The sequence below is a fragment of the Cynocephalus volans genome, chromosome 2 (assembly GCF_027409185.1).
Source record: "Cynocephalus volans isolate mCynVol1 chromosome 2, mCynVol1.pri, whole genome shotgun sequence".
Taxonomy (NCBI): domain Eukaryota; kingdom Metazoa; phylum Chordata; class Mammalia; order Dermoptera; family Cynocephalidae; genus Cynocephalus; species Cynocephalus volans.
The window spans coordinates 37,023,534-37,041,685 of NC_084461.1; the positions used below are offsets into that span (position 1 = coordinate 37,023,534).

Sequence of the window (18,152 nt, forward strand, 5' to 3'; positions counted from 1 at the left end):
TCTGTTGCAGTAGTGTCAACACATTCAAGCCGTAACTGTTGGTGTCCTCCGTCATGAAACATCCACAGCCTCTACAAAACGACCTTTGTGGTCTCGTCCTGTTGTAGGAGACTCTTTTGGATCCGCTCCCTCACTTCCTCTCCTCCCTTCTTCCCAGAACTCCCCAAGTTTCCAATTCAGCCCTCCTTAGCTATTACTCCCAAATTTGTAAACCAAAACTCTTATGATGTTACATAAAACAGCTTTTTCTTTACCCAAATCAACCCTCTCTAGAAAGTGGGTCTGATTAGAAATAGCAAACTCACCACTTACAATAGAATAGGATAGTTACAATTAAGACTTATTGAATCATGAAAATGAAAAGTGAAAATGATGTGAAAAGTAACCCTACCTACCAATTTTTGAATATCTGCTACGACATCTGCACTATTTTATGCAATTGGTATAGATTTTCCTCACAACAGCCTTGGAAGGTAAACAATATTTTATTATTTTATATACGTAGAAATTGAAGCTCAGAGGGCTTCGGCTGAGTTACTCCAAGTCACCAAATTAATAACTAGTAGAACTTGGATCCAGTCTGCCAGATTTCATGACCCTTTATTTTTCTATTACATTTTACTCTCCCCATTTATTGCCTTTAATTTCTTTTTCAACTCAAAATTCTACACAGTAACTAATATGTGTTGTAATTTAACCTTTGGCCAGAAGGGAGAACGTGAGATGACATACATAAACAATTTTTTTCTCCCTCCGTTCCTAGGACGATGTGTTGCTAATTCTGTCATAATTGTAAGGGGGAGGATTGCATATATATTTTTTGAAGGGTCAAATTTAGAAAGTTACAGAGCAGAGAAAATAATAAGGAAGAGCATTTCTAACTTAGTTGGAAGGTAGACATGTGGGAAGTCTGCAGCTTCTGAAGAAGAGGAATAATTTAATAACAGCCTGATCCTGACATTTGTTTTCCTCAGCAGGGCTTGGTTTTTGAATTGACATCTGAAAGACCTTTCCAGTCACTGAATGTGAAGGTGTCTGTCAGAAGTGGAGGGAAATTATAGCCTGTTATTGTGTGAGGATTAGAGATGTTTTGCGGATCCAGCGTGAGGGGAGTGAGGTGGAAGCAACAGGCAGTGAGTCAGTCATCTAAGCGCTAGACCCACATGCAGAAGCAGAGGTGGCAAATGTCCTCCATAGTTTGAATAAATTGAACTGGGTCCCACTGGGTATTCTGCTCTCTAGGAGGTAGAAGGTGACTTTTGTCTTGTTGGAGCGGAGGTATTAGTAAATAAACATAAAACAGAATCAGTTAGAATCACTTAGAATCTCTGTTTTGGTTATCAGCATTGTGGTTTATCTAGGGAAAACCTGGTGTTTTGTTGAGTAAGCCACTTCTTTGATTCCATGCACACTCTCTGTTTGCTCCTACTTTTCAAACATGGAAGGCCTTTGAAACCTAAGCACGTTCTTGCTCCGTGGTTGCTTGGGAAGGTGCCAGTCTGTTTAGTTCAGCCTGAGAGATGACTGGTGTGTTTATTCTCAGCATGGAATGAGTTACAGATGGGAATGAATAAAGATCAAGATGGAGAAACTTCCTGGATCCTCCTGTATTTGCTCTCCAATGTATTTCATTGTAGTTTTTGAAGAGAGATCCCAAACTCGTAGCAAAAACGTATTCTAAAGGCAATTTTAACTAATGCTAAATTATCTGGGCCTATGTGTCCTCTATTGGTATGAGGACTAACTACCTGAGATTTCTAAATCTACCTTTTAATGAGGAATAATTTGGATGATGATAAAAATAGCTCACATATAAGAGCACTTTACTAAGCACTGTGCTAAATGCTTTGCATGGCTCTTTTTTTCCTATAATAACTCAAGGAGGTAGGTACTGCCATCCCTGTTTATAGATGAGGAAACAGGCAAAGAAATGCAAGTAACTTACCCATAATCATAGAGGGAGTAAATGAAAAACATGGGATTTGAACCCTCTGGCTCCAGAGCCTTTGCTCTTAGTGGCACTCTATACTTACATCTGTACCACAGCTATCTATATTCTATAATTATACAAGGGTACTTCGAAGAGTTCATGGCAAAATAGAATGAAAAGATAATATGGAGCTTTCCATGAATTTTTTTTTCTTTTCTTTTTCTTTATTTTTTTCATGAATTTTTTGAAGTACATATGTGTGTATATATGTGTATAAATATATATATATCTCCTGTAAGTATACATATATATATATAGTGAGAGAGAGAGAGAGCGCAAAAAAGAGAAAAAGCAAGAGGGCAAGAGGGATACTCCTGAATAACCGAAAGAAGTTCAGTCTGTCTGGGTTACAGAGTAAAGAGTGAAGAGTTGCAAGAAATGAGGTTGCAAGTGATGATCAGAAAAGTAAGAAAAAATTTTTTTGTCAGTTAAGTAGTTCAGATTAAAAAAGAGCCACTGGAGAGTTTAAGAAGGGAATTCTGTGATGCCACTCTTTTGCAGAGTGGAGAATAGATTGGAGGATGGAAGACCTAAGGAAAGAAATCTTTTCGGAAAGCTGTCGTGATAATTGCTGTGGAAGGTGATAATGGCCTAAAGAGGCTTGGTGAAGGATTGAACATGAGGAATGATGGCAAGGGAGTAGTCAGGGTTTTGAATGGGTTTCTGCCTTGAACCAATGGCCAGATGAAGATAACATTCGCTGAGGTGGGTAAGGGCAGGTTTGTAGGGAGAAGATAAGTTCAGTTTAGGTCCGTATGGAACGTACAAGTGCTCAGGAGAAAGATCTGGGTTGAAGATATACATTTGGTGGTTATTAGCATATGCTTGGTAATTGAAGCCACAGGGAAGAGAATATTAATGTCCTTGGAGACAGTGTAGAAGAGTGATATAACAGAAAGAGATGCCCTAGAGGAGTCTTAGAAGGAACAGCCAGAAAGAAAAGAAGAGAACCAGGAAGCCAGCAGAAGCGAATGTTCCCAAGAGGAGAGAGTGGTCAACAATGTTGAATGATGTTGAGAGAAGTGTTCTCCATCTGGTGAAATAAGAGAGGTGCTGCCAACCTTACTGGAAGTCAGACCATTGCAGATGGAAGAGTGAATGGCAGGCAAGAAATTGAAGACAATTAGGTATAGACAACTCACTGAAGGTGGTGACCTGGGAAAGTAGGATAGAAGCTAGAGAGGAAATGTATAGCAACAGAGAGTTTTTCTTTTTTTTTTAGTTGATGGGGTTAGAATATGTATAATTGTTGATAGAAATGAGCAAGTAGAGAAAGAAAAATTGAAGCTATAGGAGAGGAAATAATCAATCTATTTAATCTGTACTTTGAAGAGGTAGGAGGGAATGCAATACAGAGAAGAGACAGAGGATTTAGCCTAAGACAGGAAGAGGGACACCTGTGGAGGAAATGAAGGGAAGAAATATTCATAAGTTTTTTGATTTGTTAGCCAGAAATTTAAGAGGTCTCCGTCTGAAAGCGGAGTGTTTGTAAAGAAATAGGTAAAGTCATCTTCTGAGAATGAAAGAAGTGGTTGTAGGATTGGGGGATTAAAGTAGGTGTAGAAATTTGAAATAGCTAGTGTAGAGAATAGAAAAGAGGAAGAACTGACTAAAAATACTGTATGGAACTGCAGGATAGTATTGAGGATTCCATTGACATTAAAAATCATGAGTGGATTTATAGTGGCACCAATATATACAATTGTGTGACTTTTCTATAGTAGTGCTAAGCAGCTTGGCCACTGAATCATTGAATCAGGGTTGTGTCTTTGCCAGGCAAACAAGATAGGACATCTAGTCGAGGAAGTTAAGTTCATTGGCAAGAGAATGGTTGAAGTCATGAACCATGAAGCCTAAGCTGCAAGAGGAAGGAAGTAAAAAAAAATGAAGATGCTGATGGGGAGAGAGAAGAGAAAATAAGATAAAGAACTTGTTTCTACAAAGTTAAATAATAGATGAGGTAATAATAGAATGAGAGTCAAAATAGTAAATGATGTCAGTGTAGGATGTTTTATTTTGTGATTTCAGAGGAAGGATTGATCAGTCTGTTAGAATTCAGGATTAAGCGGGAAGAAAGAGGTTTTAATTAAGAAAAATTGAATAAGATCATAGTACCTTGAGAAAGGTGCTTTTTGCAGGTATGTGTAGGGTCTATGGGAATGAGGAGATGCTGAACTGAAGCAGCTAAGATGCTTATTTGCATAAATGAGGAATCAAGTATATGAACATAGGGGAAAATAGTCTATTTTTATTTTTTGGCTTTGAAATGTAGATGGATATCTTTTCTTACTCAAAAGATATTAAAAAAAAACAAAAAATTAAATTCTGTGTCTATCCAAAGCCAAATAGTACTAAGACACTATTTAGTGACTAGAAATCTCTAACAGCACTTTGAGCAATGCCTTCATTTTAGTCAATAATAATACATATAAATTCTCCATTTTACCCTGAACTGAATTTTTGCCTCTAACTTTTAAACAAACCAATTTCATAATATAATGAAAATAATGCTCTAATAAAAGTTCTAATTAAATCCATCTTTTCTTATCTTCTGGCATGTTTTTAGTATGTATACCTAATTTACATAAAAGTTATGTAATATTTTCTGGCATTTGGTATATTTCTTTTAGTCTTTTTTGACCGGGAATGTACTTGTCTGGTTGTAGTGAACAGAATTTTCACATTTATACCTGTTTTCTCATTTAATGCAACAACATAAATATTTTGTCTTTACAAGCATCATTTAGGGTGACTGCATAATATTCTGTCATTTTCTTTCCTTTTAGTTTTGTTTTAAAAGCGTATCATTTCCATCATTTCAATTTTCTCTGTGCTTACTTATGCTTTGATCTCAAACACAGATGGGTGTGGACATGCAATAAAAGCATAAAAGCTCCTGGGAGGAGAGTCCCTGGTTTGAATATGTATATAGAACAGACACTGTGAAAGGAAGTCTTCTTTCATGTTTTGTTTTTTCCCATGGGGATGGACATTTTTAGCAAATTAGTTGCCTATAATTTTGTAAAAATCGAGGGATTTTTACATAAAGATTCAGATTTATCTCTTGAAAAAAAAAAAAACCAGACAATCTGTCAATACTAGAACCTGTGGCTACACGTGGTGACTGATGGATTAGATGTTAGTTGTCCCTTCTAGACACTTTTTCATTACCATGCCTTCCACTGAATGCTTCTAACACTTGGCATTACTTGCCAGCCACCTGTGGGGCATTTGATTTCCACAGTTGACCTAATGTAAAATGAAAGATAAATGAATGATTATTTCCTCTATCAAAGCTGGAGTTGTGCTGGCCAGTTAGCTCAGTTGGTTAGAGTGTGGTATTGCTAACACCAAGGTCAAAAGGTCAAGGGTTCAGATCCTGGAACTGTCCCTCCACCAAAAAAAAATCTATCTATCTCCTCAATATATTTTGTAAAAAAAAAAAAAGCTGGAGCTGTTACTTTTCAGTTAGCCACATGTGACTAACCTATTGTCTGCTTTAAACTTCTTCTGAGATGGACTTTCCTATCATCTAGCGTTGGGAAAAGAATACAATTTTAGCATTTGTTAAAGTCAAACAGATTTAGAAAGTTAAATGTGCTCCTGGATCACATAGAACATTTTGAAACAAAGTCCAGAAGATCTAATTGCTTCATATCAGCTACTTGCACCTTTATTCCCCCCTGTTAGATGAAATTAAGAGCCAAATCTCTGTAGTTCACTGTAAGTATAGTTTTGTTAATTTACTCACTCCTGGGCTAAATGCTGACATTAAAGAAAAATGGAAGATGTTTGCAGACAAATGTGTTTTGTGAATCACTTGGGATTGCCATTATTGATACCATGTCCCCTGATTAATTAAAAAGAAATCGTAGAATGAACTACTTCCTTATACTCATACAGGCCTGGTTTTAATGAGAGTCATAGTTGTTTTGTGTCAATGAAGAGCTTTGTCTTTTGGGGAAGGTTATATGGAGAAAGTATCCCTGTTAAAGGATCCATGACAAAAAAGTATCTTGGGTGTATCTGAAGCTTTAATTTGATCATAACAAGATTTTTCATTTTCTTTGTAGGTGAAAGTAAATAATGATTTTAATTATGAATTTTACAACAGTAGTTGGTCTTATGTAAAACGTATGTCGACAGAACATGCATCATCTAGTAGGAAGTGCTCCTTCTTCACGTCTGCGCCCTCTTTTTCGCATCAGTATACTTCAAGTGCCAATGAAATCCATAAGGAAAAGGTTAGTATAAATTATCAGCTAACTTTTCCATATTTTACTGATTGTAAGTATTGCTAACATTAACAAAAGTGTATTTACTAATAGGATCAGTCTTCATTTTTAAATTAGGGCAATAGTATCTCCTTTAAGAGAAAATACAATATATTTCTTTAAAGGTACAATGTTGTAAATTCTCTTTGAAAATTTATGTATTTATACTTTTTAATCTTCTCATTAAAGTGTTTGTTCTTATTTGAAAATCTTTAAAAAAAGCTATTACCAGTTGGCCGGTTAGCTCAGCTGGTTAGTGTGCAGTGTTGATAACGCCAAGGTCAAGGGTTCAGATCCCTGAACCAGCCAGCCGCCAAAAACAAAAATAAAAAACTTATGACCTTGAAATCTTCTATTTTAAACTATCCTAAATTTCTCATTCATGTTTACTGATGCCACTATTTTAAGTGCTATATACAATTTTTAAAAATCCAATTGATGCTTGTATGTGCTTTTTAAATGCTAATACTAGAGTCTTTTTATAAGGTGTGTGAAGCTAAAAGATTTTTAAAATGCTTAATTACTTCTGAGACACCAAAATTTTCATCTGAGGAAGTTAAAAGCCTTATTTTTTAAAAACTTTGTTTTGAGATGCCAAAAATTTCATCTTAGGAAACCTGAACAGTGGAGATGAATTGTACTAATGGATTTGCACTTACTTTTGAAGAATTTCTCAAGTTGATCATTATTCACAATCTGTGTATTTCATTTCATTCTTAAAGTTAGCAACTTGATTAATAAACCACATAAGGGAAGTATAACAAAGATTGATTTTATTTGTTTAATGGCTAAGAAACTGAATGTGGACCTATAAGTCATTGTCAAGATGTGGATCCTAGGAACACGTTATTTTGTATACTTATTTGTGAAATCATTTAGCAGTTGGTGAAATTGATTCTCTTTTTCTAGTTGAGGAAGGCTTAATAACTTGGTATTGGGGTTTTAAAGGTTATGCATAAAAGAAATTACCATTGTATCATTTATATTATTCCTATTTGGTACTCCAAAAATTCCTAAGATTGCTTCAAGAAGGTGGGCCCAGAGGAGACCTCATCATGAATCAGAAATAAAAATTCATATCGTCTGGGTTGATTGGGGGTGGCAGCTGATGGAAACATTAAACAGGGAACTATTTCCATTGCCTTTTTATCTTCCACCTAAACCCCTTTTATTCTTTCATCTCTTCATAGAGTTATCAATTGTTGGTTATTCAGAATGCTGTTGAAGTGGCTCAGTTCATCAATAACAACCCAGAATTTTTACATCTTGCTGAGCCATTTTGGAAGGAACTCTCCCACCTTCCCTCTCTGTATGACTATAGTGCCTACCGAAGACTAATCGACCAGTACGGGACGCATTATCTGCAGTCTGGGTCTTTAGGAGGAGAATACATAGTTCTATTTCACGTGGACGCAGAAAAATTCAAACAAAGTGGTACAGTATTAAAAAAAAATGTTATCTGAAAGTATTTCAAGGATTTCAATGGAAAAATAACACGTAGTTAACTTAAACTTCTGAGCTTTAAAATTTGACAAATATAGATTTAATTTGCAAAGGAGTCCAGAATTGAAAGGATCCATCATACTCTATTTACATGCTTTGAGAAAAGCCTGCCTATTCTTTGGATAGTACCCTGCGTTAAACCGTTATCATTATTGGCTATCTCCAGACGGTATTGGTTGGATTTTTAGAATACAGTTTAATCTTTCCCGTTTCTCAGAATAAACAATATTTTGGAGGAAAACTAAATGAGGAATTTACTGATATACCAAAAATTAAAAAATATTTTATTTACCTCTGTTCTTTACCACTCACATTTCTTTAAAGGAATCTGCTCTGAATATCACAGGTTTACTTACTACCTAATATTTGTAATGGTAGCTTGAATTTACTGATGCCTTCCTCACGGCAAGTGAGTTACATATATTAGCAACAATCCTCACTACCACCCAGTGAAATGGGCACTATACTGCCTGTCCTGCAGATGGAGAAACAGAGACTCAGTGCTATTAGGAGACTCATCCAAGGTCACATAGATTGGAAGGAGGGCATTTAAACATGGGCCTAACTGGCTTCAAAGTCACTTTATCTTATTCCTTATGCTGTGTTCTGCTAAAATTGTCTCATTTTTGTTAGAATCAGGACATGCTACTGAATTCATACTTTGTTGACGTCCCATCGAGAGGAGAATCCTCACCTCTGCCCAGATGTGTGTGGAGGGGGAGGAAGTGGGGTCTTACCGTTTCAAGTCAAACATTCTCCATTCCTAACTTTGTCCTTTAGCTGATGTCTACACTTCCTCCTCCATTCCAAACCACCTCTTCAATGTCTTTCTCTTCAGTAAAGAATCTGTTATAACCATGGAGGAGAATAAAACATCTTACATGAGATTCAGAAGAGGCCCTGTAGCTTTTTCTTATGGGTGAAATATAATTGTTTCTGTTTTCATTGGTCAGGGCGCTACCAGATAACAAATTAACTAGAATTTAAACTTTTCTAACCTCATAGGTTGGAAATGAGTATACAAGCACAGGTTTTTGTAGCAAAGACAGAGGCACTATTTCTTTGGGCAATCAATCCAGCAAGTAGCTTGACCTAAACTCATAGCAACTCACCCCCTTTTTATAGGATCTAAAAAATTGAAGAGATTTAAAAACAAAACAAAACTTTCCAAGTTGGTAAAATTATATTTTTTTTGAGTAAAAATTTTACTCTCGAGCAGTTTATGTTCTTCCTAAAATTTTAATTCAAATATAATCAAAACTTCTGGGATATAATATATGCCCCTAATTGTTCTTTAAGAAATATTTAGGCTATTCTAATAAAGTTAGTGAAATTATACAGTATGAGGTAAATATATTTCTACGCTTTATTTTCTATCTTACTTTTAAAAAAAAACACTGTCAAACTCCGTGTGATAATAAGTAGAAATTGTCACATTCTAAGGTTATAAGTCATGGGAAGAACGTATTAGGAACCATGGGTGTTAAAGACAGAAAAACTGAACCAGTAGAACTAGGGTTTTAGGAATTAATTACTGTGGAACCAGAACCCAGCTTTTACAGTCTCCAGCAGGGGGGCTGAAAGTCATCGTACTCCTACATTTATTTGTTTGTTTTATGCCTAAGAAGCTGACTGTGAATGGATAAAAGATATTACTCTTTGAGGTGTTCAATTTCTGTTTTATGTGGAAATCACTCCCACCTCCTCTCCTCTCTGGCCAAAGCTAAAATCAAATATCACTGTTTTGAACTTTGACCCTTCTAGAACAATTGAAAATATACATATCAGGTCACTCTTGATTAGATGGCCACAGTGGCAGGAAAACACCCTCTTTTCCCCATTCCCATACCTGGCTGCATCTCAAAGGAGGTCCTCAATGCAGAAATTAAGCAAGACTCTTACATTTTTACCCCAGGTCTGGGTTCAGAGAAGAAATGTATTTCCTCAGATTTCCATTTCATCTTTACATTATCAAAGAAGAAATGCAAGAATCTGGAAGAGGCTTTAAAATTGGCTTCAGGTAAATGAGAGGGAAGCAATTTGCATTACAAGCTTAATATCTATCCCTCTATCTTGTGGTTAATTCTTGGTCTCCAAGAGCTTTTGAAGCTTTAGCAGGTATTCTACTTTGGATTTTTTCATCTATCTGGTTATTTTTTGCCTGGGGTCTCTCTTTCATATGTTATAGCAATAGCAATCACACAGGGTGGGGGGTTCACTGGGTATCTCCTCTGTATTGTAAATATGTTCTCAGTGTACACTATCTTCCTCTTCTATGATGGTTGGCAAACAAGCCTAAAAAAGTGACGATATCAAGGGAAGGTCCACTTCCATTCTGTGACACGTATACTCAGCAGTTAAGGTTTTTGGTGCATGCTAGTGGTGGTGGTGAAGGAAAGGAAGGTGCCATGCTAGTCATTGAGTGATTGGAGAAGGAGCTGGAAGGGCAAACTGATCTAGACTATGAAATTAGCGTGTTAAGGAGTTTTTATTTTGTCCTAATGGCTATGGGATAGCATAAAAGATTTAATACAAGGAGTGATGAAGTGAAAGCTTACATAAGTAAATGTGTAGAGAAAGAAGAGGGATAAAGAAGGAATGATCTGATAAGAGAAGAAACAGAAAAAATGGAAACTAAAGGAGGAGAGAGAGGTCAACAGAGTGAAATGCTAGAGAAAAGGTAAGTAAGATGAGGACTGAAAATGTCCATTGGATTTGGTGATTAAGACAATTGCCATAAAAGGAGGAGATTCTGTGGTGTGGTATGGATAAAAGTGAGACTGCAGTAAATTGTGTGAGGTCATATACTGAGCGGTACTAGAACTTAAATCTTCCTGGGGTGATAGCAGAAATTGGGGCAAAGGTGAAGTCTCACCTAGGTGTCGCGGTTCTCAGCTAGAAAGCAGGGATTCTTAGGATGTTCATAGTTGACTGCAAGGAGGGAGACAGAGTAGTAAAACCAGGTTTATGTACTCATTTACTTCGTTCATTGACTGTTTATAGAGTCCACGGTATGAGCCAGGAATTGTTCTAGGTACTGGGGATACAGCAGTAAATATGCCAGAAAACGTGCTTGACTTCACGGAGTTGACACAACAAAGTAGGACACGTTTTTGAATAAGTTGAAAAAATAAATGATCTGGACATTGAAGTGAAAGTAGGAGCTTTGGGTAAATGTTGTCATCAGTCATCAGCTGGGCTGGTGATTGAAAACTGTTCACAGATGTTATTTTTTTTTTTTTTGCTTTTAACAAACACAGAGCACCTACTATGTGTCCAGCACAATTTTAAGTGATTTACAAAAATTAGCTAATATTTTCCTCCTACTTAAGTATTAGATATTATTCATGTTCCCATTTTACAGACAGAAACACTGAGGTACAGAAAGGTTGCCCAAGATCAGTAAGAATCAGACATGAAATCTGCTTATTCACTGTCACATTGGACTGCCTTTCCTAGGGGTAAAGAGTTAGCTCGAGCATAGAGCACATGGATGGAGAGGAAGGCTACAGGTTTAAAAGTAACAAAAAATGGATTTCCGAGAAGCTGTCATTCTTAAGCAGATGTGTCTGTTAAGACAGTGTATTGGTCTGTTTCTGTTGCTTATAACAGAATATCTGAAACTATGTAATTTATAGAGAAATAAAATTTATTTCTTACAGTTCCAGAGGCTGGGAAGTCCACAGTCAAGTGGGTGCATCTGGTGAGGATCTTTTTCTTGGTGGTGGCTCCATAGCAACACTGGGTATCACATGGCACATGGGCTGAGCAAGAAAGCTCATCTGCTTACTCCCTGTCTGTGTAAAGCCAGCAGAACCACATCCATGATCACCCATTAAGCCGTCAATGAATTAATCCATTCACAAGGATACAGTCCTTACAATCTAATCAACTCTTACAGGTCCCACCTTTCAATTACTGTAATAGGATTTCCCACCCTCTTAACACTGTTACAGTGGGGATCAAGTCTCCAACACATGAGCCTTTGGGGGATGCATTCAACCGACAGCAGGCAGTGATTGTCAAACTTCAGTATGCATGAGGATTACCTGGGGAAGTCTGTTTAAATACTGATTCCAAGGCTTATTCTCTTAGGTATTCTCTCACAGGTCTTGGTTGGTGCTCAGAAATTTGCAGTCATCCCAGATGATTCTGATTCAGTAGTTCAGGGACTGGACTTTGTGATACACTATCCTAAAAGGGTGACTATTTATATATTAAAAACATAACTAACAATGAAAATGAGGAAGCACTCTGGCAATTTATTAAAAATATCAGGCTTAATAATTTCTGATTATTAAATGCTCATTTTGTGAAATCACAAAATTTAGACAATTACAAGAAAGGACATGGGAATCACTCAGAATCTGATTGGTGAGAATAGGAATTTCTAGTCATGACCTGTGTAAAAATCAATTACAGATGGAGATAAAAATATTTCTGAAATTTCGAGGCTTATAAATGGAAAAAGGGATTCAATTAGCATTCAAATTTTTCAGAACAGTTTCCATGTCTTAGATAATGTATTCCTGTTTATTAACAGCTTTTTTGCTTATTATTAGTATACCAGATGCAATGAACTGTTTTTCCTTCAACATTTTATTATGAAAAATTTTTTATGTTGTATTTTTTTTTATTTTAACATTTACTTGTACATATCTGTGGAGTACAGTGTGTTGTTTCAGTACATGCATATACTGCACAGTGATTCACATAGGGCAGACAGCATAGCTTTGTTAGTTCACCACTTCTCTCTCCTCCCTGCCCCTGCCAGCCTCTGGCAACCGTTATTCAACTCTCTATATCTATGGGAAGCCCCCCCCACACTTTTTTAAGATTCCACGTGTGAGACCATGTGGTATCTGTGTTTCTGTGCCTGACTTAACTACGCTTAACAGGATTGTTTCCAGTTCCATTCATGTTGCTGCAAATGATAGGATATCATTTCTTTCAATAGCTGAATAGTATTCCACTGCGTATATATATATATATATATATATACCGCAGTGTTTTTATTCGTTGATGGGCATTTACGTTGATTCCATCTCTTGGCTACTGTGAATAGTGCTGTGATGAACATGGGAGTGCAGGTGTCTTTTTGATATCCTGATTTCCTTTGTTCGGGTATATACCCAGAAGTGGGATAGCTGATTATAAGGTAGATCTATTTTCAGTGCTTTGAGGAACTAAAAATTTTTAAATACATAGAAAAGTTGAAAGAACATAGTAATAAACACCCATATACCCCCCTCCTGTATACAATTATTGTTTTGACATATTGCTATATATATCTACATGTTATATTTATAATATTGGCTTATTACTTAGCAATATATAAATATTATATATTTTAAATGTTTTTAATATTTGGTGAACCACTTGAAAGTAAGTTTCAGACATCATGATACTTCATCCCTAAATATATGCATGCGTCTTCTAAGAAGGACATTCTCCTGCATAACGTGATGATCCTGTTACATTAAAAAAATTATAAACATGTACAATAACACTAATGTCATCTACTGGCAGGCAATGGATTTTTTTTTAATTGATCTTATTTTTTAAAGTGGTTTTAGGTTCACAGCACAACTGAGTCAAAAGTAAAGACAGTTCCCATGTACGCCTGCCATCCCACACGTGCAAAGCCTTTCCCACTGTCGACATCACCCAACCAAAGTGAAACATTTGTTACAATTGTTGGATCTACACTGACACATCATTATTACCCTAAGTCCATAATTTATATTAGAGTTCACTCTTGGAGTTGTACGTTTTGTGAGTTTTGACAAATGCATAATGACATGTATCCATCATCACAGTATTATACAGAGTACTTCATTGCCCTAAAAATCCTCTGTGCTCTGTGTATTCATCCCTCCTCTCACCTGGCCACTACTCACCTTTTTACTGTCTAACTTTGTTTATTCCAGAATGTCATACAATTTGGTGAATTCTTTTTTAATACCTGACGGGCTTCTCACTTTTATGTTCTCATTTTCATTTGTTTGTGCATCCTGACTTATTTCATTTGATTTCTCCTGTGTAGGGACCCAGAACAATGTGTTGCGAGGGCACCCATTTGTCAGAGGGGGAAGTTCAGGCTTCATATCTAACCTTAGTTTCGTAGAGCTGGACAATCCTGCTGGAAACAAAAGGCGATATTCTGCCTGGGCAGAATCTGTGACTAACCTTCCCCAAGTCATAAAACAAAAGGTATGTGATGCTCTGTTTAAAGCAGTAAGAAGCAGTCATGTTTATTTGCATTGGGAAAATGAGATTAAGTCAAGGTGGTTAAACAGAGAGTGCTACAATTAGCATTTTCTGTATCCCAATTTTGTTTTTGTGAGGTAAAATGAATGCATACATAATAACAAGAAACAGAAGTTGCATCATCTGGTATATTCATATTTCAGTTGTAAAGGTTAAATGTCTTATAAATCCCAAGAGTAATTAATGACAACATTTGCATTTTTAACTTTTCAACTAAATTTGATTATGTTTTCCTTGATCCTTAATTCAGAGGAGTTACAGATTCTTACATGAGGAAAGCAGTTAGACTGGCCTAATATTACATTTGTTAGATCTTTCTGGGACCTTTCTTCCTGTGGTCAGGGCTCATCGGCTCCCAAATTCATGCAAATCAAGATAGCAACAAATTGATTGGCAGAACTTTAGGATGTTTTATGGATATATTCAGTTATTTTATAATGCAACATATGTGTTCCTAGAAATCACTGAGCTATGCAAAATTGCACAATATAGACCACAGGGCTGATGGAAAGCAAGGGGTTAGGGATACAGCACTCAAACACATCATCTGTGACACTGGTAATAAAAAGATAGACACTGATTAAAAACAGTAGTATGGTTTTATGCATGTTAAATTATTAAGAAATACATATATACTACAATAAATGTGGCACATTATCTAGAAAAAGGCCTGAAGTTTGCTGGATGATGGAAGGAATATAGCTGTGAGTTATCATGAAGTGGTAGAAGGAGAGCAATCAGAAAGCTGACAGTTCTAACACCACATGTGGTTGGGATAGTTTATACCAAACGCAGTGGACTGACAGAGATGGTCGATGGGTTTGTGTGTGTGTCTCTGTGTGTGTGTGCATGGGCACGTTTTGTGTATTCCTATGTGATTTCATTCAGCTGTGCGTAGTTTTCTGTTTTTACTCTGTGTTTTGTATGGATGCAATTGTACGTAAGAAAATGCAAAATTTTCAATATGCCCCAATTCTTTCTTTTTTCTTTTTCTTTTTTTTTTTTTTGTGACCGGTAAGGGGATCGCAACCCTTGGCTTGGGGTCGCCCGCACCGTGCTCAGCCAGTGAGCGCACCGGCCATCCCTATATAGGATCCGAACCCACAGCCTCGGTGCTCCCAGCGCCTCACTCTCCCAAGTGAGCCACGGGGTCGGCCCCAATTCTTTCTTAATATATCAATCTCAGTGAAACAAATTTATATTTTCCAAAACAAATGTTATAGCAGAACTGATTCTATGATCTATTTCTTGCCATGAAATCAAACAAGGTCCCAGGAAAAAACTGATTTTCAGAGATTAAGAGACTTGGACACACTTTACAAGCTCAAAAAAATTACAATAAGTTTCTCAGTTGGATACCCTCCTAACTCCATACTGTACCTACTTGGCTCCAAATAAGAATGAGGGTGGGAGGGTTTTTCCTAGAAATTTTTGTCTTTAAGTGTCATCTGTTAATATTCAAAATGGCCTATATTCATTGTCAGTGTCCCATACAAATCTTTAAAAAACTTAAATTGTTGATTAGGGAAAAACAGATATTCTTTTACATTCTCAACTATGCACTTTTCCACAGAGGACTGTGAGCTCTCATAGTTGTGTTAACATATCATTCTTCAGGAAAGGAACAGAGGAAGAAAGACATTGTAAGGTATATAGCCATAGAGCTATCCTGCTCAGAAGAGCTTGGGCTCTCGAGAACAAATGGTACATATCTCTTTTTCTCTTGTCTGAGCTTAGTGACATCATGGTGGTGGCTTGAAATCAGCTAGGGTGAGAGTAGCTACACTGCAGAAATTGGCAACTGCTACAAAGCAAAGACTTTTTGTTCCTGGGAAAGCAGTTTGTTAAAGCTCAGCCAGCACACCTGCAATCTCAATGTGGCTTTCCATCTGAACTATCCAACACAGAGTGATAATGTCTACATATCTTAAATTTTTCCAGGACAGAGTCCATGGTCTCTACTAGAGAGAGATGTTGTTTCTCAGAGTCAGGAAATTTAATTCTAAGTTTAATTGTGTTCACTTCTTTGCTGTAATGGAAGTGAATTTTATTTTGTTCCGTCCTCTGTGGGGTGGAAAAGTATTGTCTTAAAAATAATCTTTCATTAACTAGAAATGAATGTCCTGGTTTTTTTTGTTTTTTATTTTTTTAGTTTTATGCATATGTACAAGATACAAAAAATATTCCTCTCCTATCCAATTCTAATTTTCCTTAGGTTGGTCTTGATTTTGTTACATAGAGTTTAACTTTTTTTTTTATTTTGAACAAGAAACAATTGTAATGAACATGAGTGGTTTTTGATTTTGTTTTAATGGGGATTTCACCTAAATGCAGAAAGGAAAATATTCTTACCTAAAGTTCTGATTACTGACTATGATGTCTTTATCTGTACAGCTGACACCTTTATATGAGCTGGTAAAGGAAGTACCTTGTGCCTCTGTGAAAAGACTATACCTGAAACGAGCTCTTGAGGAGTATCTGGATGAATACGACCCTTGCCACTGCCAGCCTTGCCAAAACGGTGGCCTGGCCACTGTTGACGGGACCCAGTGTCAGTGCCATTGCAAACCATACACATTTGGTGCAGCATGTGAACAAGGAATGCTTGCAGGAGAGCAAGCAGGTCAGTGCACTGAATTTTCCCTATTTATGCTGGACACATTGAAAAGGGCCCCTGAGGTTGTGCTTCTTGGTGTATGGAGTAATGAGGTCTCATTTGAATTTAGTACCTTCCTCCCTTTCCCACCTCCAGATTATAGATACTGTGGTCAAGGCCCTTTGCTGTCTCTCTATTTACCTGTCTCAATTAACAGTCCCACCATGTCCTTTATCCCCATTGTCTATTAGAAAAGAACTATAGTTAAAACACTTCCCATCCTTCTATAATTATCTCATTAAGGTTTTGTTGTAACACAGGTCTGTGGAGCTTGTGTTTGCATTACCTAAACTTTCTGACAGCAAGCACTTTGAAACTTCCCTATTTCTATCTGGTATTATGTACCATCAATCACTCACAAATATTTGTTGAATATCTGCTGTATGCTGAACAGTGTGTTTAGTGCTTTAAGCATTTAGTACAGGGCTATGTAATGTTGACTTTATGAGTAGTCAAAGTATGACTACAACTTATATATATTTGTTTTTATATTTATTCGTATCTCTTTCCTCTAGAAAGCTCCTTCTCTAAGGTCAGGGCTATGTGATTCTTTTCTGTATTCCCAGAGCCTGACATATGGCTTGACTGATAAAAGTCACTACATGAACATTTGATAAATGAATAAATATGTGACTGAACTATGATTGTTTATAGACACGCATCAGGAAGGCAGCATTCTTGCTCCCAAATGTCTTCCCAAGTGGCCTGTCCTGGCAATTGAAATCCCACCACTGTGATTCATTCCTTTGTGGCTTGGATTTCCAGTAACCTGTTAAAATGGGAGTGCCCCCTACTGGTAGGGATTAGGGTAGCAATCACAACATTTTAACCTATTATTACCCGTACGAATATACTCATGAATTACTTTATTAAATAAATTTCTAATTATGTCATGTAAGGAAGGTCATGGGAAAATATTATGCAAATTAGTTTACTTTTGGTGTATGTGATATTGAAAAATGGGTGTGGAGTGCAGGTGGGAGAAGAGGGATGTGGGTCACACAGAGTGCTAACAGGTAAGGAGCAGCAAATACACCCATCTACTACCAGAATGCAATGCTTTGGGGCGACGGTTTCTGAGATCACTTTCTAACGAGGAAAGCAGGGCTAGTGGTACAGGTTCTCTCTTGCCTCCCCCAAGGGATATGATGGGGGAAATATTGAAAGAACTGTGAATCTTAAGTAGGCTTTGAGTGAAAAAGTGGCCAGCGTGGGTTGAGGAACCCTGTAGGCTGGAGAAGGATGCTGAAAGGAGGTAAAACTGGTGACTTAAGAGCAGTTCTCCAGCTTATGCATTTCCTCATTTTGTACAGTGCTAGCCCTGGAGTTAGCCCAGGAGCACCCAGTAGGTTATGTTATCCTTGTACCAAGTCAATGCTTTAACTATAGGAACAGACTTGCCTTATTGAGAGACTGTGGGGTGTTGAAAAGAGCCGAGACTCAACCAGAAGACTGGTCT

General features: G+C 36.9%; 1 protein-coding gene across 1 annotated transcript in view; it reads left to right on the forward strand.

Moving 5' to 3' along the window:
• Positions 1 to 18,152, forward strand: part of C7 (complement C7) — a 77,461-nt gene that overhangs the window by 43,919 nt on the left and 15,390 nt on the right. The window contains exons 8-12 of the mRNA XM_063087551.1: positions 6,064 to 6,234; positions 7,455 to 7,698; positions 9,683 to 9,787; positions 13,814 to 13,980; positions 16,432 to 16,660. Coding sequence (XP_062943621.1) covers positions 6,064 to 6,234; positions 7,455 to 7,698; positions 9,683 to 9,787; positions 13,814 to 13,980; positions 16,432 to 16,660 — 916 coding nt within the window. The remainder of the gene's footprint in view (positions 1 to 6,063; positions 6,235 to 7,454; positions 7,699 to 9,682; positions 9,788 to 13,813; positions 13,981 to 16,431; positions 16,661 to 18,152) is intronic.